The sequence below is a fragment of the Archocentrus centrarchus genome, chromosome 16, assembly GCF_007364275.1.
Source record: "Archocentrus centrarchus isolate MPI-CPG fArcCen1 chromosome 16, fArcCen1, whole genome shotgun sequence".
Taxonomy (NCBI): Eukaryota; Metazoa; Chordata; class Actinopteri; order Cichliformes; family Cichlidae; genus Archocentrus; species Archocentrus centrarchus.
Window position 1 is genome coordinate 24,708,558 of NC_044361.1, and position 26,003 is coordinate 24,734,560.

A 26,003-nucleotide genomic window follows, 5' to 3' on the forward strand; every position below is an offset into this window, starting at 1 on the left:
TGTTATCTTTGGAATTTTTGTTTTTAATTTATTTATTTATATATTTTGTAGAATAAAAATAAAGAAATGGTAACAAATTATGCATTTTTGCAACAGGATGGAATCTAAAATTGCTAAATTTTCTAAAGTTGCCTGTTATGTATGGACAGAATGCTGGTTCATCCTGTGAGTTAGGTGCATTTCTACGCTTGAATGATTTGTAGGTCAGTGTTACATGGCTTAACAAACACAAAATATCTGAAAATATTCTGGTACAAGGACTGAAAAGATGAGTGAAAAGACTACCAATGTCCAAAGACCAAGAGACTTCTAGGAAGCCTGGGGAGCTATTGCTCAAGACCACTTTATTAAATTACAAGTAAATCTGATTACTTGGAAGAAAACACAAAGAAATGAGGGGTGGCTCAAGACTTGCCAACACTGTAAAATACGTATCTGTTATGGAGGACAAAATATCAGAAACAATACAGTATTTACATTTCTTAATTTCCCTTGTTTTATTCTTTCTCTCGCCACTCGTGCCACTCCACTCAAGCTCCGCCTCTTGTCAAATCCTATTGGCTCACCATTGTGAAAGCCCATCCTGGTTCGATGTAGCAAACCAATTAAATCGGTTAATGTCAAATGGAGCCTTTTTTTTTTTTTTTAAACCCCGCCCACATGAACCACTCGCAAAGAACGTTGGGACATTTAGTTCGAAAGCTGTGTAATAAAACAGGCAGCAGCGCGATAGCAAACTACAGTCTGATATCCTGGTTTGAGGAGACGTTCACAGACTCCAATTTGACAGCCAGACTGAGAAAGTGAAGACTGACTTTTTGTGCTGTATTACATCGTTCAGTTTGGGATAAGAGGACGGTGTCACTATGGTAAGCAAAAGCATGTGCATGAACAAAAAACATTTTCATTCGTTACGCTATAGCAAGCTTAGTGGACAGACTGGATGAAGGAAAACGATAGAAGCTAAAGTCAGCAAACGCTTCTTCTTCTGACAGCGGAACTGGGTAGCTAATAACAGCTTCTCTTTATGTTAATCCACTCTGCTAGTTAGAGCATGGCTCTAAGCTAGCTTCGAGGTGCCACAATCACCTGGCTGCTCGCCACCTGGAGCAACCATGTGATTTTACTTAAGTAGCTACCCGTAAAAACGTTTGACACTAGCTTGTTTGTTACTCTGGAGGGAAAGATAATGAGACGCCTGCTGAGCTGGGTCTTCAGTGCCCATAAAGTCATCCGGACCGTGTGGCTGACCGTATCCCCCCTCAGGTTAGGAAACACCTCTCACCTGCTGTGCGCCTCATCTTTGCAGGGAGACAGAGTTGGCAATGGGACTCACACCAAAAAGGCGCTGCTGGCAGACCCTCAGCTGTTTGAAGACCAGTTTGAGGCGCTCGTGACGGAGCTCACAGAGAGAGACTTTACAGACCCCGTGCTGGCTGACGCCTTGAAAAGACTGAGAGAGGTATGACTGGTCTCTTGCTGAGTTTTGCAGACGAGTGCAATAGTATGTTGAAGATCATGTGTAAATGGTTTGCTTTAAGGTTTTGGTATACAACACCCCTGGAGGAAAGAGGAACCGAGGACTGTCTGTGATTGGCTCTCTCAGGGAACTTGTCCCGCCCTCCCAACTTACCCAGGACAAAGTGCAGCGGGCTCTGTTGGTTGGCTGGTGCATTGAACTGGTGAGGATTTGTGATGGTCACAGTCAGATGAAGCTGATTTTAATGCTGTTCCAAAATCTATTTAAAAAAATGAGCACCAAGATATTAAGTTTCTAGTGTCTAGCTGTTTAAGGGAGATATTTAAGTGCTTTAAAAGGTTATATTACATAGTTATATCCCCCTGTAAAGACTTAAGGAGCAAATGAGCTTGGGACCAAGTGTTCAGATGCCAGAAGGTACCAGAAGTCGAGAAACTATGAAGAAACAGACAAATTCATTGTTGGTTTTGTGTTTTTATTTTATTGATGACAGAAGCAAAAGTTAAAACTGAGGTTAATAATAATTTTTGCACAATACTGAGCAGAAACTGTAGGCTGTTACTCTTTTTAACCAGTAAATTTCACACTATCCTCCTCTTTTGTCATCTTAAACCATGTTAATTTATTTCTGGTTTGTGACTCGAGCGTCACAACATTTAGGTTGGATTTTACAAAATTTTGATCGAAAGGTAGCTGTGATATGCAGCCCAGCATCTCTCTATAACTTTGTCTCACAAGCAGACTCTTGACTGCTTGTGAGACTGCAGTGGGGACACTTTGCACAAGTGTTACGTTATCAAATGTAGGTGTTGCCACTGTGTGTCTGTTACTTGCAGCTTCAAGCATTTTTCCTCGTGGCAGATGATATCATGGATGGATCTGTGACTCGGAGAGGACAGCCCTGCTGGTACAAGAAGGTGAGACTTTATGTATTCTAGAAAGAGACTAGTATGACTTTGTGGTGTGGTTATTTATTTTCACAGTTCTCTCTGGTTTCCCATATAAATCCTGCTTGTTTTTTTTTTGTTTTTTGTTTTTTTAAGGATGGAATAGGTCTGGATGCTATTAATGACTCCTTTCTATTAGAGGGGTCAATCTACAGACTACTCCGCAGACACTGCAGGGATCAACCCTACTATGTTCACCTACTAGAGCTGTTCAATGAGGTGAGTCTTCTTGGTTGAATGTGTGCTTATGCGTTTGGCAATAAATCACTTTATTCATACGATTCCTGTTGTAACTTTCTGCTGCTCTTAAAAACCACTGAGAGGCTGCTGAAGAGGGACTGTGGTTATGCATGGTTTTACCCAACTGTCCGGCTTGAGCAATATAATATTACATAGTTAAATCCAGTGCAACACTTAGTGATCTTCAGCATTGTCCACTGTCCACAAACTACTCTTCAAAATGGAAAACATCCATCCGTCCGTTTCCTTTACCACTTATCTCTCCAAGACCCTTTATTGGATGGCTGGAGTTGTTGTCGTAAGGGGGAGGGGGAAAAAATGTCTTTTACAGCCTTTTCCTGGAGCCAACACTGCCATCTTGCTGATGCATGTTTTATTCAGCCAACAAATTTAGTCAGCCAGCATATGTAGTTTAATGTCATAAAAAAAACCAGAAAATTTTCAACACAATTTCTTATGTTTAATTAAAATATCTCAGATGGTTCATCAGCTGTTAAAATATTTGCAGATTAATTTTCTGAACAGTGTTTTCAGCTCTAAAATTTACATGTATGGGCAGGTTTTTATTGAACTTGTGTGTGTGTGTGTGTGTGTGTGTGTGTGTGTGTGTGTGTGTGTGTGTGTGTCCCCTCCCTCTTCAGGTCACTTTCCAGACAGAGCTCGGTCAGGCTCTGGACCTCATGACAGCTCCACCTAGTGACATTGACCTCAGCAGATTCACTATGGAAAGGTAAAAAGGGGAGAGGCTGTTGGGGGGTGGGGGGGGGGGGGGGGGGGGGGGGGGTGTTATCACAGTAAAGATTTTTTTTTTTTTATTTATTTATTTATTTATTGTCTTTCAGGTATAAAGCTATTGTAAAATACAAGACTGCCTTTTACTCATTTTATCTCCCAGTGGCAGCTGCAATGTATATGGTGAGTGTGTTAACATTATATTTTACACAAAGGGAGTTAAAATAGTTATGTCACACTCTTTGTACCTTTTCTTTTTTAGGCAGGAGTCAATAGTGAAGAAGAACACAATAATGCCAAACACATCTTACTTGAGATGGGGGAGTTCTTTCAAATACAGGTAACTACTCTCGCTCATCACTGACCACCATAGCATCATATTGTTCATTCATTTTTTTTTTTTATTCATTAGCTGCACATGTTGCGTAATATGCTGCTGACCTATTTCAATAACCATCTGATGTGTTCCTTTGCAGGATGACTACTTAGACTGTTATGGTGACCCTGCTGTGACAGGAAAGATTGGCACAGACATCCAGGATAACAAATGCAGCTGGCTGGTAGTGACAGCCCTGGAAATCATGACTCCTGAGCAAAAAGCAGAGCTCCAGGTTGGGCCTCATAAAACAAACGTTTCTGTTTTAACATGTAGTAAAATGAATACATATGTGGCAACATTAGGTTGCTGTAAATATTGTGCAGTTATTCTGGGTCTCAAACTAGAAATTTTCAGTTGTTCGAAAACATCATGCAGAAATAATGCATAATAAAACATTTAATATAATTATAGCAATGGGTAGGATTTTTATTTGAATAATGCTTAACTTTTATGTTTTAAAGGTGCATTTTTTTTTAACTAACATTGTGAGCAAAACATGCATAATTAAGAGCATCCATGCATTATGTTGCAGAGATATACTGAAAGTACCAAGCTCACTAGCTAGCACTAGCACTTACCCTCTTGTGATACTATTTTGTACCCAAAGAGGCGATGGTGAGTTAATATAGCATCCAGTCTACCCTCAGCATGAGAGAATTTTTCTTACAGACAAGAGCACAACCACTGTTTATGTATACCATCGTCAGACTCTGCAGTAGCATAGAAATAATCTCACTCACTATTATCTGCTCCTAGGACAACAAATTGAGCTACATCCAACTACAACAAACTACACAGTCTGCTGAACGTGCCCACCTAGCCTGCAGCTTGATTTAGTGCTGACAGTTATGCAGCTCTGTGCTTCAAAGCTTGCTGTGCTGGCTTGCGTGCGTTTGACACGCTGAAAGAAATCAATACTAGTTTCTGATTAAGTAATCAATTGACTGTTTGTTCTGACACATGGTTGAAACAGAAAATTGCTAATCTTGAACAAAACTGTCCCCGTCCATATCATCACGGTTCTATTTGTAGCTGAAAGTTGGTTACTAGCAGATATTCCAAGCTCTGGTGTCAATCATGTATGCTTTGCTTTCATTGGTAGTTGTTTCAGGTGCATTAAAAGTTTACCTCTGGACCCGCCCACGTTACGTGTCCTGCTGTTAAATTGCATATCCTTGCTTGATGATGCTGAATGTCATCAACATTGTATGGTCTCTGGCAATTTTATGTTTGGACCCCCCCCATTTAAATCTGTATTAAAACAGAAATATGTTTATGTAATGGAGCAGCTCCAGTGTCTTTAACAGAAACAGGACTGACCCCTTGTGGAGCAGTGTAATGCACCCTTATTGGTCTACATATTGTACCTTTTTAATTCTTTGGTATTTGTCTTGGCTCTGTTTCCACCTTTTGTGGACTCATGACTAGTCATTTGTATGTGTTAACAAGTTCATTTTCATCTCCTCCTCAGGGGTGTTACGGGCAACCCGATGAAGCCAGCGTGGAAAAGGTCAAAACACTGTACAACACCCTGCACATGCCATCATTGTACCAAAAATATGAAGAGGAAAGCTACCAGCGCCTACAGAAACTCATCGCTAGTCATGCTCAAAACCTTCCTCACTCTGTCTTCCTCAATTTTGCCAAGAAAATCTACAAGAGAAACAAGTGAGAGGGCTTGCTGCTTGTGAGAAAATATATTGACAGTGTCAAATACACAAGTCTGGTTCCATTTTTGACTGTAATCAAGCTGCAGAATAAAGTTCCCCTCTCTTTTATTTAAAGAGTGTGTTTCAGACTTTAACAGCATAACCCAGCCAGGACTTTGGTTGCATAATAGACCGTGTTCTCTGTCAGAATGTGATTGATAGGATAACTTTGGAGTGAATCACAGAGGGCTTGATTTAACTTCAGTGTTTGCCGGAACCGAGGAACACATGACGGGATGATAGATTTATTTATTTTTGATTGCATAACAAAAGGAATGTAGCTGCAGAGGACAGATGATTAAAACTGACCAGCCTATTTGTTTGATATGTTTTATAGTGTTTAAAGTCTGTACTGGCCAGGATTTTAATTGTTTTTAATAAATATAAACAAACGTGTGTCTGATCATTTTGTGTGGTTCCAGATCTAAACAAGTAATTGATAAAGCAAACTTTTTAGATATTAAATAGTCTTCTCTATGGAAGGCTTTATGACAGACTGACCGCCAATTTAGAATCAGCAATTAACCTATATATATATATATGTGTGTGTGTGTGTGTGTATATATATATATATATGTATGTGTTTTAGATTCTTCAACATAGGCACCGTTTGCTTTGATTACAACTTTGCACACTCTTGGTATTCTCTCATTCAACTTCATGAGGTAATCGTCTCAGCTGGGTTTAGATCAGGTGATTGTGGAGGCCAGGTCATCTGACGCAACACTCCAACACCCTCTTTCTTGGTCAAATAGCCTGGAGGTGTGTTTGGGGTTACTGTCCTGTTTAAAAACAAATGATGGTCCCATTACGCACAAACCAGATGGGATGGCATGTCGCTGTAGAATGCTGTGGTAGCTGTGCTGGTTAAGTGTGCCTTGGATTTTAAATAAATCGCCAACAGTGTCACCAGCAAAGCACCCCCATACCATCACACTCCTCCATACGTCACGGTGGAAACTACACATGTAGGAACCATCCGCTCACCTTTTCTGCATTTTACAAAAACATGGCATTTAGAACCAAAAATCTCACATTTGGACTCATCAGACCAAAGGACAGATTTCCACTGGTCTAATGTTCATTCCTTGTTCCTTGGCCCAAGCCATTCTCTTTCTCTTGTTCTTCCTTAGAAGTGGCTTCTTTGCAGCAATTCAGCCATAAAGTCCAGATTCATGCAGTCATCTCTGAACAGTGGATGTTGAGATGTGGACGCTGCTTGAACTCTGTGAAGCGTTTAGGTGGGCTCTTATCTGGGGCGCTGTTAACTTGCGGTTTCTGAGGCTGGGAACTCTGATGAACTTATCCTATGCAACAGAGGAAACTCTTGGTCTTCCTTTCCTGGGGCGGTCCTGATGAGAGCCAGTTTCATAATAAAGTTTGATGGTCTTTGCAACTGTAGTTTTGAAATTTTTCATCATAAAGTAATGATGGTCGTTTTTCTTTATTTAGTTGTGTAGTTCTTTCCATAATATGGATTAGAACATTGGGACTATTCACTGCATACCAACTCTACCTCTTCACAACACAACTGATGGTCTCAAATACATTAAGAGGGCAAGAAATTCAAGAAAATTAACTCATACAAAATTCTAAAAAAAAATCTATCCCTCTCTCTCTCTCTCTCTCTCTCTCTCTCTCTCTCTCTCTATATATATATATATATATATATATATATATATATATGTGTGTGTGTGTGTGTGTGTGTGTGTGTGTGTGTGAGTTAATTTTCTGATAGAATAATCACTAAATGTATAAATCAGCGGGGGGGGGGGGCACTCGAGACTCATTATTTTAAGGATGCGAAGCTGAAAAGGACTAACGAATGTGATGCTAAGGCCAGGGGCAAGGAGGGGTGTGGTTTGATTGGGGGGGGGGGGGGGGGGGGGGGGTGAGATTGCTGGATGCTCGCGAGAAGACAGATGCTGAGGCTGTTCGAGATTCACATTCTCACGGACTGGGGATGTGAGGGAGCCCGACGAGATGGAGACCTTCATCCATCTTTATGTGAATTTGAACGTGAGTCCGGTGCATTTTTATTCCCTTTATTGTGCATGTAGCTGTTTTTCAAATTAACCTGCATGAGGCAATCGGGTTAGAAGATCTTCCTCTTCCCTCTGCGTGACTGCGTAGGATAAAAGACAATAAATTCCGCTCTCACCGGTGCTATTTTTCGGATTAAACAGCTTTGCGTAAATACGCAAATGATTGTTTTGTCTGTTCTAATTGTAGTGTGAAAATGATATGTTTTATCTGAGTTATAATAGGGGGGTATGGGCCCGTATAACAGAGCTATGCGGGCTGGAGGTACCCTCCTCCCTCCTCCACCCATCCACCCCTGTCTCCATCAGCTCTGTGGGATCAATAAATACAGGGTTAAACCCTGAGCACGGGACGGATTGCATTACATATGACAGTATGCTGGGGGGGTTGTTTTTTTATTTTGTGTGTGTGTGTTTTATTTCAAGGCTTAGTTCGCTCCAGTGGCCATCCCGACGGAGGCCCAGCAGTGTAAACAGGCACTCCAGTGATTTATATTCTTCAGTGATGTGAAGGGCACTGTGGAGGAATATATGAGAAATAGCCTTCGGTAGATGAGCTTTTAAAAAGCAGACTGTGTTGGGTGTTGTTCTCTGCTGCTGAATGATTATTTAATGCTCCACTTAAATGTGCATTATGTACAGCTACCGCTCTAGTTATGCGTGTTTTCTCTTTATTCATTTATTTAATTTTATTTTGATCTAGATCTCAATGTCTCTTTTCAGCCTGTAAGGATGGACTGCCATAGATGGAGGCAGCTTGACTAAAGTAATCTCATGAATATCATCGCTCGGTGAATCTGAGCATAGCAGATGATAAGTGACAGTTATCTGGCTATAAATTAGCTGACAATTATTATTACAGGGGGATCGTTTCATATTATGTGGGTGGATGTTTGAATAGTTGAATGTTGTGTGAAACCAACAGCAGAAACGAGGTGTGCAGGTATCTTGCAGAGACACTTCATACAAAGAGAGAAGCTCCATAAATATTTATTTAGCTGCAGGAATGCAAGAATGAAGTATTAGAAATTTTGTAGGGAAGACACCTTCAGTGTTACAACAGTGTCATTTTCTGTTGATGTGGACCTCCATTCATTATCTGAACTGCTTTTCCCACTCTGGGTCACAGGGACAGTGGAGGCTACCTCAGCTGTCGTAGGGTTCACTCTGGACAGGTGCCCAAATCTGAATAATATATTTCTGATCATGTTAATAGTCATTTTAGTCTTTTAAAACATCAAAAGATATTAAAAAGACAACATTTTTCAAACAGATGAGTCCCAGGTGACGTCCTTAGATCTCATTTTGAAATTCATGTATCATAACGACCAACGCAAGCAAATTTACAATTGAGAACTGTACACCAGTTTGGCAATGTTGCAACGTAAACCTGTGATGTCAAAGTATCTCTAACCCTTCCTTCCTAAATTTAACTCTAAAAATATCAGAATATCTCATTTTTGGCCTTTAAACATAATTGTGCCGGTCTAAATAATAGAGCTACTTTTGGCTTCTCCCTTATTCACAAGGGGGCCACCACAGCAGGTAGCTCAGCACGTTTTTATTTATACCTGATGCTCTTCCTGATGCAACCCCAAAGGGATTTGTGTCTCTTCCTGGGATGAAATCGGGATATTTCATTCGTTAGGAAAAGGTGTAAACCACTGCCTCCAGTCTAAACACACATCAAAAATGCTTTACATTTTTTTTTCCTTCAAAAAAGCCCTTTTATTTATCTCCAAATCATAGGGTCAGGGCTTATCAATGATGATGGGGTTAAATGATTATTTGATTATGACTGCTGCTGATTCCCTTTCAGTCAAATTATTTACTGTCTGTTGAGGGGCTGTGGGATGGAAAGAGCAAATCTTTTCCGTGTATTTTGGGTCTTTATGTATTGAATGACAATCAGATGTCTTGTTTTTAAGTCAGTCTGCTACACACAGATACTTGGTTTAAACCACCAAAAGAAAAATACCTTTCCCAAAGGAAAATATTTAGAGTTTCAGATGTATTTATTTTAAGGGGCAATGATAGGTAATGTGCTACTCTAACTGTGAGTCACAGTGTGTGGCTTCCCAGGCTGTGATAATTAGAGAACAGAAACCCCCCAAAAGCAGTTGAGTTTTAATGAAGAGTCTTGATGATGGGTTCACTTCAAAGATTAAACATGATAACGTGTGTAGAGTAAGAAAGCGGCCTTTGATGAACGGAGGCTGCTTGGGTGGGTGGGTTGGATGGGTGAATATTTGTTATTCACTGTGTGTCTTCTTTGATGTTACAGGATCTCGGGAGTCACGCCGAGATGTGACTGTCACGGCGCGTCATACTTTGGAGGCTCTACAATACTTGTTTCCATAGCAACAGAAATATCAGCATATCCAAAAAAGTCCCATTCCCACGATGCAGTCTTCTCAGCCTCCAAAACCACGGCGCTTTGACGTCAGCAGGCGGACCAATAACTTAGCTGGACCAAAGCCTCATGGCCCTGGGTTTCAGAGGGAGGATAAAAACATGAACACAATCACCACGTCGTCCCCACGGCGGGCCACCAAAGGCACTACCGCTCCCTCCAGGACCAAAGTGGGTGTGCAGTCTCGAGCGCCAGTAAGCCAGTCCAGGCTAAGCTCGCAAAAACAGGGTTCTGCCGTCGCTAAATCAGCTAAACCCAAACCTAAGAGTGCCCGTGCATTCGCAGCAACCAAGATTGTACCTGCAGCTGGTCCACCTCCTCCGCCTCCCTCGGTTCTCCCTGTTGACCCCAACTGCAATGAGCCGAGCCTCCCGTGTCTGTGCTGTGATGGCCGATCCCCTCAGGACAACAACAGCATGTTCAACCACAACCATAACAACAACAACACCATCTCCCTCAGACAGCAACTGCAGCTACCGCCTCCTCCGGCCCCGATGCCCCAGAGGCAGGATGGGACAGGGGCCAAGGAGCAGGCACAGCCACAGGCCCAGATGGAGCTCTCCGCCTGCCCTGCTGCCAATCTGGAAAATGTAGAGAAGAATTCAGATGAGAACAGTGAACTAGACAATAAGAAAAACGCAAAGGTGGAGGAAGATGACGAGGAAGAGAGCAGCGGCGATATTGAGATTGATGATGAAGAGGAAGATAACGATGATGACGATGATGAAGACGATGACACCCTGGTCCCTTCATGCTGCGACTGCCCCCCCTCCCTCCTGGAGTTCTCGCTCTCCTCTTCTACCTCCTCTTCCTCCACTTCCATCAGCTCCTGCTCTGATCTGGAGTCTGACTGTGCTGATCAATCTGCCTCCATCTGCTCTTCCCAAGATCAAGACAATCTGTCCATCTCTCTGTCCTCCAGAGACCACTCTCTCCCACAAGGCCCTGAAAGCCAGCCTCCTGCTCGCTCACCTCCATCCCTTCCGCTGAACCAGAATCCCTTCTCTTTGACATCTCATTCCCCAAGTTCACCTTGCTCCCCAGATGAGGGTTACCCTTCTGCACTTGACTCACCTTCCCCTGACTACTTAGGAGTCAAAGGTGATTCTGATGTCACCAAACTAGGCTTGCTTGACTTTCTAGAATCAGTCGGGGAGTTTGGAAAAATGGAGCGGTTCAGCCAGGTGATCCAAGTGGCTCATTGGGATCTGGAGGGGGAACAGCAGTGGGATGTTTTGCGGGATCGCTTAGATCACCTGGATCGTTTGGAAAAGGTGAATAGGGAAGTAAAACTGTCCTACATCGCCAGACTCCATGACAAAGGACTTGATCTTGGAGATCTGGATGAGCAGGACCTCTCGGATGTCATGGATGAAATGGGTAACATTGATATCTCCTGGAAGCTGTATAAAACACATGATGGAACAATGGGAGAATCTCAGGAGTTTTCGGATGCTGGGGTTGACTTAACTGCTCCATCAGACTGTGATGATCCCCTTGTTCCAGATTCCCTCACACCTTCCCCTGTTGTGCCACCACCTAGACCCCCAAAACCTCCAGCACGACATGCCAGCGTGAGCTCGGACCTCCACACCTACATAAATATCAGCAGAGAGACCACTTCCATGGCTGTTTCCACCTCTCCTACTTTGTCTACCTTCTCACCTAACTCCTCATCCCCCACATTCACCACTTTTAGGTGTGAGAAATCACTACCTTCATCTCCACCATCCATCCCTCCTCTCCCTGCTTCGAAGCCAGTTCCTTACCTCACTCTCTATACCACTCCTTCTCCACCTCCCTCTATCCCCACCCCAACCCCTCCTATCCCTCCCCCTCGAAAGCGACACCTCGCCAGGAAGGAAGCGCAGCGCCTCGCTGCTCTTCAAGCCGAACAGGAAAAGACCCCCCTGTCCCTCCCGCCACCTACCACGCGCCCCCCACCTCTGCCTCCTCCACCTGTTATCTCAGTCTCTTCTTCTTCTCCTCCTGCCATACCACCTCCACCTGCACTGCCTCCTCCGCCCTCCTTCCATGCACTGGATGTAGAGATTCGGAAACTGCTCATGCTTGCTGGATTGACCCAAGCTGAGCTCCTCAAACTGAGCCCTGAGCTTGGCGTCTGTATCGGGGGGTTAGAAGACGAGGGAGATGGAGATAATTTCATTAAATCTAAATCTCTGGAGTCACAAGAGTTCAGTCTGCAGTACAGGAAAGAGGAGCGTGAACCTGACACAGAGTTGGTGGCCAGAGATAGATGGATCGACACAGAAAAGTTGGATGGAGATCGTAAAGCAGATATGGCTGAAGAAGGCAAAAAGAAAGAGGAGAGTAGGGACACACAGAGAACCACTTCATTTACTGAAATGGCAAGAAGAAGGAAGAAGAACACTGGTTTGGCATTTGACCAGTACTACAGCACCAGTTTAAGCAATACGCATGAAGCTAAAGCAAAGAATATGAGCTTTGAGGCTTCCCGTTTTTCTGCTGAGTCACCAGAGACACCGCCACCTCCTCCACCTCCTCGCCCCCTGCCACCCATTCCTCCTTCTTTGCCATCCGTCAAAGTCAGCACTCTGCCTGCCAACTCTGAACAACCTGAGCGGTTTGATTGGCTGATAGCATTCACACCTGAATGTGAAGCCCCACCACAGCAGCCGCCCCTAGAAAAAAGAAAATCTCTCATAGAAACCCCAAAGAAGCCCAGTTCATCAGGTACATCTCCAAGGTCAGCTCCAAAGGTCACAACCTTTAAAGAGCTGCGTTTCCGCAACAAAAGCGCCTCTCCTCCGACTAAAGTGATCACTGAGCCTGATCCTGACCCCACAGTAATCACTCCAGATCCAGATATACTCTACAACTTAAAGTGGAGGAAGCAGAAGGAAGGAAGTGATGGCAGCCAGTGGGAGTACACTTCTCAAGCTCAGGCCCTCTTCATGCAGCCACCGCCAGCCCTCACCTCAATGGCTGCTCTGCAGGAAATGCTCCAGAGAGCTGATAAGGAGGGGGAACAGTTAGAACTGTGCCCATCACAGAAGATTGGCTGCTCGATCAGTGATAGCAGCCTGTGGACCTTGGACAGAGAGTGGGAGGGGGAAGAAATTAAGAAGGAAGAAAAGGAGGGGAAGGATGAACAAAAGGAGGTGGAGGTGAGAGGGCAAGCTGATGGAGGATGGACTTTTGAATCAAGAAATACAGGTGAGTATGATTTTAATTATCGTAAATTGGAAATTAAATTCAGTTATACATTCAGTTGTACATTCCTGCCTGTGTGTGTGTGTGTGTGTGTGTGTGTGTGTGTGTGTGTGTGTGTGTGTGTGTGTGTGTGTGTGTGTGTGTGTGTGTGTGCATAGAAGAAAGTAAACACACGAAAAATAAGTCAGTGCAAATTGGATGACAGAACAGATCTGGGATGGGCAGATGATGGAGAGGAACAGATGGGGAAAAGACAGACTAACAGTCGGCTTGCTCAGTTCTTCAGTGATGCACAAATAATATCCTTTGACATTAAAATACAAAGAAAAAGAAAGCCAAGGGAAAAGGAAAAAATACACTCTTTTGTGGAAAATAATAAATGGAATCACAGAAGAGAGATGGAGCGGGAACATGAGTCACCGAAAAGGATGATGCATGATATGATGGCAGGGGATAAACAGGGTGATTTTAGATAGTGGAGTAAAAAAATGTGAACAACAGTGAGAGATGGAGGAATATAGTGAGGCTAGTGAAGGTAATATGAGGAGAAAGGGGAGGTTGGAAACTTTCCAGCCAGTATTTCCTGTATGGGTTATCAACATGTGATGTCATCATAGCCTTATTCAATTATTCATCCACTCTTTGGATTGAAGGGAGAGGAATAACAGAGCTCACTACCTTTCTCCCTTTAAATCCTACTTTTCCTCTTTCCCGTTTTTTGTCTTTTCTTTCTGTGTATGCATCCTAAAATATTTAAACAGTTTTAAATTCTATCTTTGGGATATTTATGTGCTTTTTAATTGCTGTCTATCCTGTTTCCTCCCCATCACCCCACCCTCTGCTCCCTGGAGCAGCACAGATAGCTCAGATCAAGTTACTTATCTCATATGGTCCTGCATTAGGCTACATTAAACCTAAGGTTTAGATCATTGGTGTCCACATACAGCAGCGTATTTAATACCAAATCACTGATCTTGTTATTGAAACTATTTCTCTGATAAAAGTTTTATAGGTTTACATATAATTCAAGTGGATTACCCTGTAAAAAAATTCAGATCTTTCCTCAAAACTACTGCAGCAAAGTAAGTATGGGGCGCAAAGCAGTAATAGGTGTGTACACCTTTAAGAGCTCAAGGGGGTGGCTCCTAGTATATGGACCAATTACACTGAGCCAGTGTCAGAAAAATAGGAAGTATCATGTATGTGTTGCACTTCAGACACAGCTAACCAAGGTATGCTTCCTTTCTAGCTCCTTTTGTAGTTAAAGGTAATGCAGTGTAGTGACAGTCATGGTGCCACTGTGAAATTCCACAAAGGCAGACCCGGTGATTAAGCAGAAAGGAACAGAAATCAGTTATCTGTTAACTGACTCAGCAGTACAGTGTTTGCCTTACTGGAGGAGAAGGGAGGGGTGGTGGGGAAAAAGCTAGAGAGAGAGAGAGAAACTAAAAGCAGAGAATAGAGAGAGAGAGAGAAGGTGATCCAGAGGTGGTGGTAGCACGCACTGCAGTAAAGTACAAAACGTTTAACAACATCAGGCACTGATTGTGGTTAACACTCATAACTCTCAGGTGTGAAACAGAAATCTGTTGCCATAAAGAAAACCTGAATGCTTCACATATGTTGGAATACGGTGACTCTTCAGGATTGGCATTTTAATTATGATGAATTAAGCGAGTGAATGACAGCCCCGAGTCCTTCTACTGTGCAGCTGTGAGACTGCTCGGTAATTATTCTTTTACAGCCTCTGTATCATTTCCTGTTGTGTCAGCCCCCTCCTAAGCGAAAGACTGTGTTTATTGCTCTTCATAAATCAGCTCCATTGACTTCCATGCACTGTCGGTGTATAACTATCAATCGGCTGTTTGACTGGTTTGAATACTGCTCCGTGTTTTGAAGATGACGATTTCTGCTAGAATACACATGTACATCTTTTTCTCTCAACAGACACTAACATGTTCTGCATCTCTCTCTCCTTCCCATTTCTTTGCCACCTTTTCTTTTATCTTCCTTGTTTTTCTCACTTTTCCATCCCAATCGGTTTGTTTCCATTTGGGTGTCTCCACTTTGGCATCACTCCCTCATATCACTTACGCTTATGCGTCTGCCCTCTCCATCCTAACTCCTGCACTTTTTGGCCTTTGTCTCCCTTTGAACTAAGCAGTTTCCTCACCCCCGCTCTCCCTCGCCCAGTCCTCCCAACCCTACTTCCTCCACACTGCTGTCCCTTCCTTTCGCCCAGGCTACTGTTACTCCCACCCCCTTGCAGATCCCAGGCCCCGCAGTCATGTAGGCCAAGAGCCCACAGACACACACTGCACCACACGGTGGACCCCTGCTGCCAGCTCAGCTTATAGCCACAGAGATGAATCCAGCTCTGTTATAAGCTCTGGGTTTAACGATGAATCCCTGGTTGATTTTGGTGTAGAGTCTCCACGTGACTATGGGGATAAGTTTAAGCAAAGCACACGTTCAGCATACCAATATAACAGCGATCCCAAAACCAGTGAAACGGACTTTGCAACTGACTCAATCTGTAATTTTGACTCCCTTTACGGAAGTGATTCAGAGAGGCAGAATGATGCTCACACTGCCTCTGAAGCACCTGTTAGTAGCACAAATGAAGCGCCAGGTTGCACCACACCATATAAGAATATTGATGTTATGTTGATGTATTCAAACAGCAGGAGTGCTATGGATTCGCTGTATTCAGAAAAGCGCTCACACTCACAGTCAGACCAGGACAGCATCAAGGCTAGGGCATCCAAAGAGCTTCCTCCTCTCCCCACCTGTTACCTGTACCACCCTAAGAACTGCCCGCTTCACAGGGGTGCTCCCCCTCGCCTCTCCCCTATCGGAGCCCTCTCCCCTCCCCACCGCTCTGGAGCACCCCCTCCAGGTGCAGGAAGCTCCTCCCTCAGCTCTCCGCTTTTCCCCCGCTCTCACACCTTGCCTGCCCTCGCTGCTCCCCTCTACTATCCAAACCTCTACCCTCCTATACCGCCCAGGGCGCCCCCCCTACCCCCAAAACTCTACCAGGCTCCTCTGCAGTCACGCGTGGCGAGTAAGATTTCTCTCTCTCTCTCTCTCTCACTCTCACTCTCTTTCTCTCTCTCTCTCTCTCTCTATGTGTCCATACATCTTACACTTTCTCGCCTTGTTTGACATCTTGCTTGCGTGCATGTCTGTCTGTCTCTATTTCTGTCTCTGTTCTCTCGTCTGGATATGGTGGCCTACACGCTTGTGTCACCTGCAGCCCTGGGGGTTTACAGATTTGAAAGAACTAGGTAACTCTAGCTGTTTCATATATCAGAAAGCTGCTCCCCGCGGGCCATCTGATACATCTTATCTACTCTGTCCTTTCAAATCTGCAAAGGGCCTTCAGAAGGGTAACAGCTGTTTCTGTCACAGGGTGTCTAGAGTCACTCTCATCACTCTTTCTGTCTTTCTCTACCTGTCTGTCTCTTTGTCTCGATGTTGTTTGTGTCTTCTTTTGCGTTTTTGCATGGTGCGCCAGCATAGACGTGCATTTCATGCAGAGTGAACCTCAAGTAGCTGCTTGATGATGTGATGCAAAAATAAAGAATTAAAAAAATTAAAAAGTTATCATTTTTATTGTTCTGTGTTCAGTTAAGATCCACAGCATCCTGTTCATTGTACACATTTGCATTTATCTATCTAGTTTATATAAATACATTTATATAAACACCAAAATGTACTTTACACCTGCCCTTTGCACATGTATGTACTTTCTTCTGACCTGATTCTTGTGGTAGTTCCTACACTTCTTTGTTCCTAGCTCTGCAGTTTCTTCGTGTATGCCTATATTAAGTATGTGAGTATTTGTATAAGTGTATTTGTGTGGTTTGAGGTTAATGCATGGGATCCTGTTTAACCCTGAAGCAGACAAAAAGTTGTCCTCACAGATCCAGTTGTGAAAACCTCATCACAGTAATCTTACAGGATGTGCTCACTCACTGTTCATTGTCAGCAGTAACAATTGCTTCCATCTGCTTCTATCTGGCTCCTTCATTGCTTAACTGCTCCTGCTAATAATGCTAATATTTTAGTTATTTTATTTCTTTTGGTGGTGATTCATTTTTTAATCTGTGAATTTGTAAATCTTTTAAACACTTGCAAACAAAGTAATTGCTTTTCTTTCTTCCTCTCTTTTCCTTTCTTTCTTTCTTTCTTTCTTTCTTTCTTTCTAAGTGTCGCTGTCAGCTGTTCGCAGTGTCTCATTCGCTGGCTCTGTGCAGAAGACAGAGACACCCTGGATGGGTGAAGATGTTAAGCATCCAATGAGAGGTCTTGGCCTGTCCTCTCTGTGCCTCCAGGAAAAGAAAGGTGGGATTGGATATACATGTACAGGATGTGCATGTGTTTGCTCGTGCACGCTCTTCTATCCAGCTGTAAGTTTTACTCTTTAATTCTGGCCCCTGGTTCTTCTCCTCAGCTCTGGTCGGTGCAGTCAGTGTGGCAGTGGAAGCCATATTGGCCCAGTTCAGTTCTTCAAGGACTGTAGTTCAGAAGGTCAGTACCTGCTGGACTGAAGACACTAGCTAGAATGATTGATTATGTTCCTGTGTTTGTGTGCTTCTTGATTTGTTTGTCATCCTTTATAAACAATGTGTTTTTGGCTAAATGTCATGTATATTCAATTTATTGTTTACCTTCAAAAATGTTTCCCCCTTCCTTCTTGTTTTGACTCTTGTTTCTCTTTCCTCAGTCCCTCTCAGTTAACAGGGTACTAGAATATCTTTAGATAACCCAGTCTCTTAGTCAGACAAATTTCTTTATCAACTTATTGCTCACTCACCTCCCAAATCATCCCTCATCACATCATGCTGACCATCACCACATACTTTCCCCTTTTCCTCCCCTCCCTCTCTCTCTGAGTCATCCTTTCACATCTTCTCCCCCATCTCTCCCAATCACGACAAATCTTCCTCCTCACCCGACCGTTTTCCCAACCCGTGCTCCTCTCCTTTCTTCTCCTCTCCTCAGGCCTTATCAGGAGACAGCGCTATAAATCCATCACTGGGCCGCCTGGTGCTGCAGTGCCTCTGCCCTGCCCTTCACAGCTTGCTGACTGATGGCTTGAAACCTTACCAGAGTGACCTGATTGCAGGCAGGAGGCCAAATTCTGCCTGGAGTCTAGTCCAGGCCTCAACCAGGGCAGGTAGCATATCATGCATTATAGCCTGGAATATTAAGAATCAGATATTACCCTGTTCTTCTTGTGTTTTTTTTTTTTTTGGTTGTTTTGCTTTTTGTTTTTTTTTTTTGCCTGGTTGATAGTGATAAACCCTGCGATTCGTCTGTCTCCAATTTTCTCCCACATCACTCAATACTTGTTGATTTTATTGTCTAAAATGCTGAATAAAGTGAATAACGGGACACAGGTATTGATTGGTATGTGAGTGCCAAGCTTCACAGCAATTTTTCACTCACTTCTGTAAACTGCTTCATTGATCCCTTTCTCTATCTCTCTCTATGTTCCTCCAACCCAATCTCCCAAGGTCCTAAAACTCATGCCTTGTTCAACCTGCAAGTGCGAGTTGGCGAGCTGCCCCACCTCAGACAGAGCAAGCACAGGTTCAACGCATTCCTCCTCGGCCTACTGAAGTAAGCAGTAGCTAATAAAAATTCCTGATCTCCACTGACAACTCATTTAGGAGCACATTATTCATTTCATTGTTGCACTCACAGGGCCAGATTTACTAATGGTGTGCGCCAGCACAAAACCCTCTTTTGGCATTAAGAAAAAATATTTGGTTGGGATTTAATAAAGGTGAAAAGGTGCAGATGTTTAGTATTTCTGCAGCAGGAACTTATTGTAGATGTATTTGTGAAAAAACTCCTTTTCAAGCGTGCAAGATTTTGGGAGAATATTCAAATCAGTCTCACAAATGTGATTTATTAAAGTTTGTGTCATTCGTTTTACCGCAAATCGCACTAAATTTAATGAAGAAAAGAGCATGTCTTACTTTGCGCCTGATGTGGTTGTGATAGTTGCAGTGGAGTTTTCCTTTATTTGGAATGAGACGGGGAGAGGCTATCAGAGAGAGTGCGTAATTAACATGGGTGGATGGCGCAAACGAGTGTGGTGTAAACATTTTGGCTGCATCCTGTAATTCTTCATTCAGTCTTAACCCTGTGTGTTTAGAGCCGAGCTCCACATATTTGTGGTCCGTAGTAATCCTGGTATTTTGATGAAACAGAGCTGGACTGAACTGAACTGAAGTTAAATAGGCAGCCGAGTTATATTTTACAGTGAGCTGATAGATTTGCAGTGTTTTAGGCTTTTAGTCTCATTTCTACACAGAGATCAGGTGCACAATGAAAGCATATGTGTGTCTTTTTCTCAACAGTACGCACATATAGAGCAATATTCATGTTTCTTTTAGCTTTCTCTCTTGTTTTTTTTTTTTTTACATCTGTCTGTCAAAGCTATTACATACCATTATTGAAATGTGGAACTGAAATGAAAATGGTATTAACGGGACTTTTGTTAAAAACATCTTAATCTTATAATATGTGATAGTAACTTTAATAAGTGCTTACAGCTTCACACAGCCTGCAGGGGGGAGAAAAAATGAGGATGCGTGCAGTTACACACGTGGCACAGTAACAGTATCTTCATTAACACATGGACAATAAATCGTGATTTGTGTTCTTCTACGCGTGGTACAGGTCAGCTGTTACACAGATTTATGTAGTGGAATAGTTTATAATAACACAGCTCTCATCTGTGCTCCACCTGAGGACTGCACACACTCCCCAGTAATTTCTAACAGATGAGTTCAGCCTTGTATCAAAACCAAATTGATTTTCCTGCAGCTGGTTGACATTTGTGTGAATTGTCTGTCTGAGTCCGCTTGGTTATGACCAGCTAATTCATGCTGCTCTTGGTAGAATGCTGGTCCTTATTGAAGTGAACTGACTGTGTCCTTGTTTATAAATTAGCACATTGTTAGTAGAACACCCACAGAACTTTCCACTCCCATGGGCACATTTTTGCGGTTGCTAATTTGCCCTCCTTTGTAAATCTGGCCCAAACTGCATATTAATTTCTGTGCAAATATCGGCTTTGTATCCTCGTTACTGATCTTCTTTCTGTTTTTGTCTCGTAGTACCAAGCTTCTTGACTTCTGGCTGTCTCACCTTCAGTCTTGCAGTGGTAAGTTTCCTTCTCTTCTAGCATCACATCTGGCAAGTCACACCCTTCGCCAGGTGAGATGCGGGGATCAGGTCTACATGTCCCTGCTTCTGCTAAAAAAAAAAAAAAAAAAAAATCATCCCTGGTAGGGATAAAATTTTATCAGCCAAAATAAGAAACAGTCAAATCAGAATGTCCTACAAAGGTGAGGTGTGAATGAAGGGCATGAATGTAAGTATTGTAACAGTGACCTCTTTCTCTTTTCTCAGATGTGCTGGAGACATATTACCACCCCACCTCTTTTATGCGTCTGTCGCTGACTGCCTGCCAGCCTCTGTTTGAGGAGCTGCTCCTTGTGTTGCAGCCTCTCAGCCTGCTGACCTTCAACCTCGACCTGCTCTTCCAGCACCACCATTTAGAGCCAGAGAGTCACAGGCCAGAGATCCCCAGCCCTCCCTTTCTGGATTCTGGGTTCCAGTTGTCAATAAAGGAGACAGCAATAAAGGGGTCCCAATCCAAGATTCCAGGCAGCAGGTACACTGAAAGCCTCTCAGAAGTACACTTTGGAAACCCAGATCATCAGGCAGCTAAAGATGCTAAATCATCACCCCTGGCTAATTCTGAAAACGGAGGATCAGGAGCATCAACAGATACCCATGCTGGACCCATAAAGGCTTCAGTCACTCTGGGAGAGACAAGTCCTCAGCTGTTGTGGGTGCAGGAAAAAGAAATTGAAGATTTGCCTCCTCCTGATGTTGAGGAAGACAGCCTCGCTCAGCAGGCAGGACAGGTAGCCACAACTGTTCAGCTGCTCTGTGCTTGTATTCAATTATGATTGTGTGTTTATGCAGAAATATTTATTTATTTATTTATTTATTTATAGGTGATCCAACAGGGATGGGGTGCAGTGGTGCGCTGGGGAGGCCGACTGAGTCAGAACCTGGCTGAGTTGAGCCTGTCTGCAGTGAAGAAGGATGAAGTGAAAACTGATCTGCCAGATCTCCAGGCTCAGGCAGGAAGTGATTACAGTCCAGTCAGCGGTGGCACTCAGGTTCCCTGGGGTCTGGGCCGGCTCTTTGGAGCCTCTAAAACTCCCAGCAGCCCGACAGATCACACACTACCAACCAGGTCCGCCTTTAAATGTGTAATACTTTTTATATGGTCTGTACAGCAGCCACTGTTTTTACCGAGTAACATATCATTAGTGTGTTAGCTATTGAACACACAGCTTCTGAAAACAGATTAAATCTGTATCTGTAAATCTTCTGTATCCCTCCTCAGACGTCCCTCTCAGTGGTTTGCTCCTGGTGTCACTGCACTGACCCGAATAGTGAGCAGCAGCTCCACGCCAATACTAAGAAGGGCCCCTGAGCCCCCGGGAGAGACCGGATCAGAGTCAGAGAAAGATGTCGACACGCTGGAGATGAAGGACAAACCCAGACCACTCAGGTACAGCAGACAGGAAGTAATGGCAACAGTGGATGAGGAGCAGTGACACAGGGCTATTGTTTTATCACAGTTAACTTTGCAACCGCTGATTCTGCTTCCAAGTTTTAAATAAGTTTATGAGGTTTTAATTAAATTTGGAGGAATGGTGTGTTTTGTCACATTTTACAAGCTTTAAATAACTTATGCTGTCTTCATTAAGTGAATGCTAACATCTCAAAGCCCAAAACTGACAAAACCAGATGACAGCACTGTAATTTTGAGTCAAAACTTTACACAATAAGTGGGATCCTAGTCTGTATATGAAAGATGGACCCAGCTTCAAGGCATGAAAAGCGAGGCCAGCCCAGTGCCTCAAGCCTGCATCCTTCTACTCATCTGAGAAGTCCCATTGTATAGAAATCTGTGAGAAAACAATCCTACATCTCCCTTCTTCTGTGACCTCAGTAAAATTTCCTCATGACTTTATGAGCTCAATTGCTGGTTTTAAGTCAAATTTCACATTTCCACCCAGAGTAAATTAGATGATAAGGTTGCCTGCCTTCTGAGTGTGCAGAGTCCTCAATTTATCATTCAGATTTCACTTATCTGGATTCAAAAAAACTACAGTGGTCACAGTGGGTGACATGGTTATTTTTGTATTTTCCTTTTGGAAATTCAGATTTTTTCCCCCTGATAAAGGCCAGCAGGGGCGGTAAGAGACACCAGAATATCTGCTGTTATCATTGTGAACTCTTATAAATGGTGACTCACCAGCCTGACTGTGAGTGATCCTGATTGTGACTCATCCAGCCTGACATCACATGCTGACGTTACTGTTTGTGGCTGCTGTAACTGTCAATCACTGCAGCTGAGAGTTTCCTCTGTCTCAGGTCAGTGCGAACGTTGTGTGACCACGCTGGATCCGGTTCCGAGCTCAGCTTCCGCAAAGGGGAGGAGCTCGTGGTGTTGGGAGGCGTAGATCAAGATTGGATTCGCTGTCGTCAGGGAGACAAAGAGGGGCTGGTACCTATTGGCTACACCTCTCTCATCATGTGACCATAACTGCTGCACTTAATCAATACTAAAATAAATAAATAAATAAAGTATATATATTTTAGGTGAGTATTGAGAGGTTATGGTGAGGCTGCACTACTCTGAAAGGGATATTTCACACAGGCTCGGTTACAATTTGAGTTAAGCGTGCGCACCATCTGTTGTGCTTTATGTGCATCAGAGGCAATCTGCAGCCCCCCTCCTGTTATGAACATATTGGAGCGTTTCCCATCACAATCAGTTCAGTTTGGTAGCATTCAGCTAATAGATTTTAGCAGCAGGAATTGAGCAGATGGTGTGAAATAATGACTCGACTCAAACTTAGATCATTTCAAACCAGAAGACCTTTGATCTCCGAGTGAAGTATCCCTTTAAATGACTTTTTCTCAATGTCCGCCATCCTTGCCGGCTGCTGATCTGAAAGCGATCGCAAAATTCTTTGCAGTCTGTCACACTCGAGTGCTTTCAGATCAGCGGCTATCTGTCGTGAGGAGGCGACGGTCGACAGCCCTGGCTGCAGAGAGTCTTGGCACATCGTCGAGTGGGGAAAGCATGTTAAGAGTAGTGGGCCGTAGCTCCTGTTGCATACTGCGTAGTAATGTAGTGAACTGTAGCTGTGTAGACCTGTTCTATTGACCTTTCACCCTTATTGACCTCTGATCTTTCTCGCCTGGTTTATGTGTGTTTGACATGTTTCTGCTACTGTATTTGACTGTATAAATATACATATAAAAAAAATATATATAGGTATATATAATGAGATTGATATTGCCAAGATAGATAGAAAGGTAGACAAACAAGTGAAAGCAGCAGCTCAAGACTGTGGCCGTATTGATGGAGTGATTGTTCATCTTTACATTTGCAACAACAATAAGCAGTTGTCATACCTGCAAAAACAAATGAATATGTGTTTATTTTAAGTATGCAATCCAGTATCTTCCCTATTGTGTGCTTTATGTATTGCCATTGTCATAACATGATTAGCTTTAGCTCATACCTTTCAAACTCTGTATGCACTGTACCATGAATGCTTTGAATGAAAATATCTTAGATATCCCACACAGTTATAGACGGCAGCAATCTGTAGCCAAAATCTCACAGAGCCAAAACTTTGCCCTGCTCTCGTTCAGCATTATCTGATTTTAAAATTAATGCAGTGAGAAAATTCCAGATGTAATGTTAACTCATAACTGCTTCAAGTAAAGTCTGTAGGTTTGGTGGCTGGTCTTCACCTCGTACCTCAGCTTTTGTATTTATCTTAACCCCTTCCTGCCATGTTTGCCGATCATAATCATTGATATTAATGGTAGTGGTAGCGGTGGAAGTGATTTGTTTGTTTTGTTGTTGCTTAAATGAAAAAAATTTGTTGTTTTGTGTCATATATTTATTAGTTATCTGTATTGATGACTATGCATATATTTAAATGTGCAACTAGAAGTGTGTTCAGTTGGTTCCAAAGTCAGTTTTAATTTGATGTTATCATGCAAATGGAAATTCTAAAGCATAAAATGTTAAATGCTTAAATTAAGAAAAGAAAAATTAAAGAGCGTGGCTAGGAAAGGCAAACGCTAATGGACCTTTATTTAATCATCAGGTTTTATTGCCATTGATTAATCAGGGAAAGATCCGTTTTTCAGAATTTCAGTGTAGCATGAGATTACTGGCAACAGTCCAGTGGCATTAACTTAAACCACAGTCATAACTCATGATCAGAAAAAAAAATGCCAGCACGCGAATATCTGGGTGTTTAAAAGAAACAAAGTCCATAAACAGATAAAATATCAGTAGACGCATTAAATTGTTTAGTTTGTTTCTTTCCGATGTGAGATTATAAATGCATTTGTTTGAAAGCTATTTATTTATGGGATGTATTATTTATTGATCTCGAGGCTTCTGAAAGGAATAGCTCACTATCTACCCGGGTTCTTTGTGTGCCAGAATGCGCGCATGGTGGCGTGTGTGGAAGTGAAAGCAGAGATGAGTGTAAGCACTTCTATGTGTCAGCACATCCTGCACTTTCACGTGTGTGTGTGTGTGTGTGTGTGTGTCAGTTAGTTCTGTTCCTCCCTCTCCTCCTCTTCTTTCTCTCTGGTGTCATGTAGCCTGTAGACATCCCTTTGTCCTACTGTTGCGTATAGTTGAGTGCCCCTTTAGTGTCAGTCACTGTTCAGCTCCTGCATGTGCTTGTTTGTAAATACACCAAATAAAATATGTATAAACCAAACCTGATCACCTGTTTGAGTCTTTTTTTGCACTATAGTATATATTGAAGAGGCTCTGTTATACTTTTCCATATTTTCTGTCCTGTATATGCGTCACAGTGGTGGACGCTCATAGTAAACATGCCAAAGTTTCAAATAAGATTAGCTAATGTGCAGGTAATCCATGAGCAAAAAGCTGAAGGTTTCAGACTCTTGGATCTTCATGTTGTCATAGAGGGGACATCTCAGGTAAGAAGCTCTGGCTGTGAGCCCAACGGCCCCTCTGATCAAGGCCCAGTATAAGATCAGAAAGGATTATTTTAAACTGCGAGTCATGCATAACTACTCTTAAGAATAAAAACTTGGAGCTTTAAATGAGCATAATAGGTCTCCTTCAAGCAAGAGTTATGTTAAGCAGTTGGGGGTGGGGGTGCTCTGCATGTCTCTTAATTACATTTCCTTTTTTTGTTGCTGTCTGAAATGTAACAGGAAGCTACCTGCATGTGTGAGATTACAGAGGAAATGAAGAAAGCTCACTGTGTAGTCTCCTGTAAAATCTCTTTAAGCTCCTGGGAAATCCTTCAGAAGATTTCTCTCACTTTATTTGCTCAGATCAAGATCCTCGAGTGCCTTTTGGATGTTCTGAAGGGCAGAAAGAGGAGAAAACGTCTCCAGGGCGAGCTGCAGCCCCCCCACCCCACAATCTTGTAAACGTGTTTCTTTGGTAGCGTCCTCCATTGTGGGTCATTATGGAGGACAACACAGTGAGATATACAATCTAAGGCCACTAGATAGCACTGTTAGCTCAAGCTGATTAACATCACTGCAGTGCCACCCCCCCACCCCCACCCCCCAATAGCACACACAGCAAGAAGGAGACCTTTTAGCTGAGACACCACAAGCTTTCAGGGTTTAGTACTAGTAGACATAAAATGCTTTTATTATTATGGATACAGAGGCAAAAAGTTTGAGCTGACATTCTATGGCATTGAGTTATCACTGTTTTTTTTTTATGCACATTA

General features: G+C 42.9%; 2 protein-coding genes across 4 annotated transcripts; both read left to right on the forward strand.

Annotated features, from left to right (window-relative positions):
- Positions 1-705: 705 nt before the first annotated feature.
- Positions 706-5,883, forward strand: fdps (farnesyl diphosphate synthase (farnesyl pyrophosphate synthetase, dimethylallyltranstransferase, geranyltranstransferase)). 3 transcript variants are annotated; one of them, XM_030749880.1, is made up of 10 exons: positions 706-869; positions 1,310-1,462; positions 1,542-1,682; positions 2,317-2,397; positions 2,524-2,646; positions 3,309-3,397; positions 3,510-3,582; positions 3,662-3,739; positions 3,876-4,010; positions 5,250-5,883. In XM_030749880.1, the coding sequence occupies exons 1-10, from the start codon at positions 867-869 to the stop codon at positions 5,448-5,450; spliced, it is 1,077 nt and encodes a 358-aa protein (XP_030605740.1). In that variant the 5' UTR covers positions 706-866; the 3' UTR covers positions 5,451-5,883. The 3 variants fall into 3 exon arrangements, with proteins under 3 accessions (XP_030605740.1, XP_030605739.1, XP_030605741.1); XM_030749879.1 differs by lacking the exon at positions 706-869 and having other exon boundaries at positions 1,019-1,462; XM_030749881.1 differs by lacking the exons at positions 706-869; positions 1,310-1,462 and having other exon boundaries at positions 1,566-1,682; positions 2,342-2,397.
- A 1,539-nt stretch (positions 5,884-7,422) lies between these two features.
- Positions 7,423-25,014, forward strand: rusc1 (RUN and SH3 domain containing 1). The gene is made up of 16 exons (XM_030749464.1): positions 7,423-7,506; positions 9,814-11,243; positions 11,541-11,793; positions 12,187-13,140; positions 15,302-16,201; positions 17,350-17,484; positions 17,594-17,670; positions 17,867-17,884; positions 18,145-18,319; positions 18,660-18,765; positions 20,274-20,320; positions 20,569-21,089; positions 21,183-21,427; positions 21,581-21,748; positions 22,618-22,783; positions 23,965-25,014. The coding sequence occupies exons 2-15, from the start codon at positions 9,933-9,935 to the stop codon at positions 22,781-22,783; spliced, it is 5,076 nt and encodes a 1,691-aa protein (XP_030605324.1). The 5' UTR covers positions 7,423-7,506; positions 9,814-9,932; the 3' UTR covers positions 23,965-25,014.
- Positions 25,015-26,003: the final 989 nt, after the last annotated feature.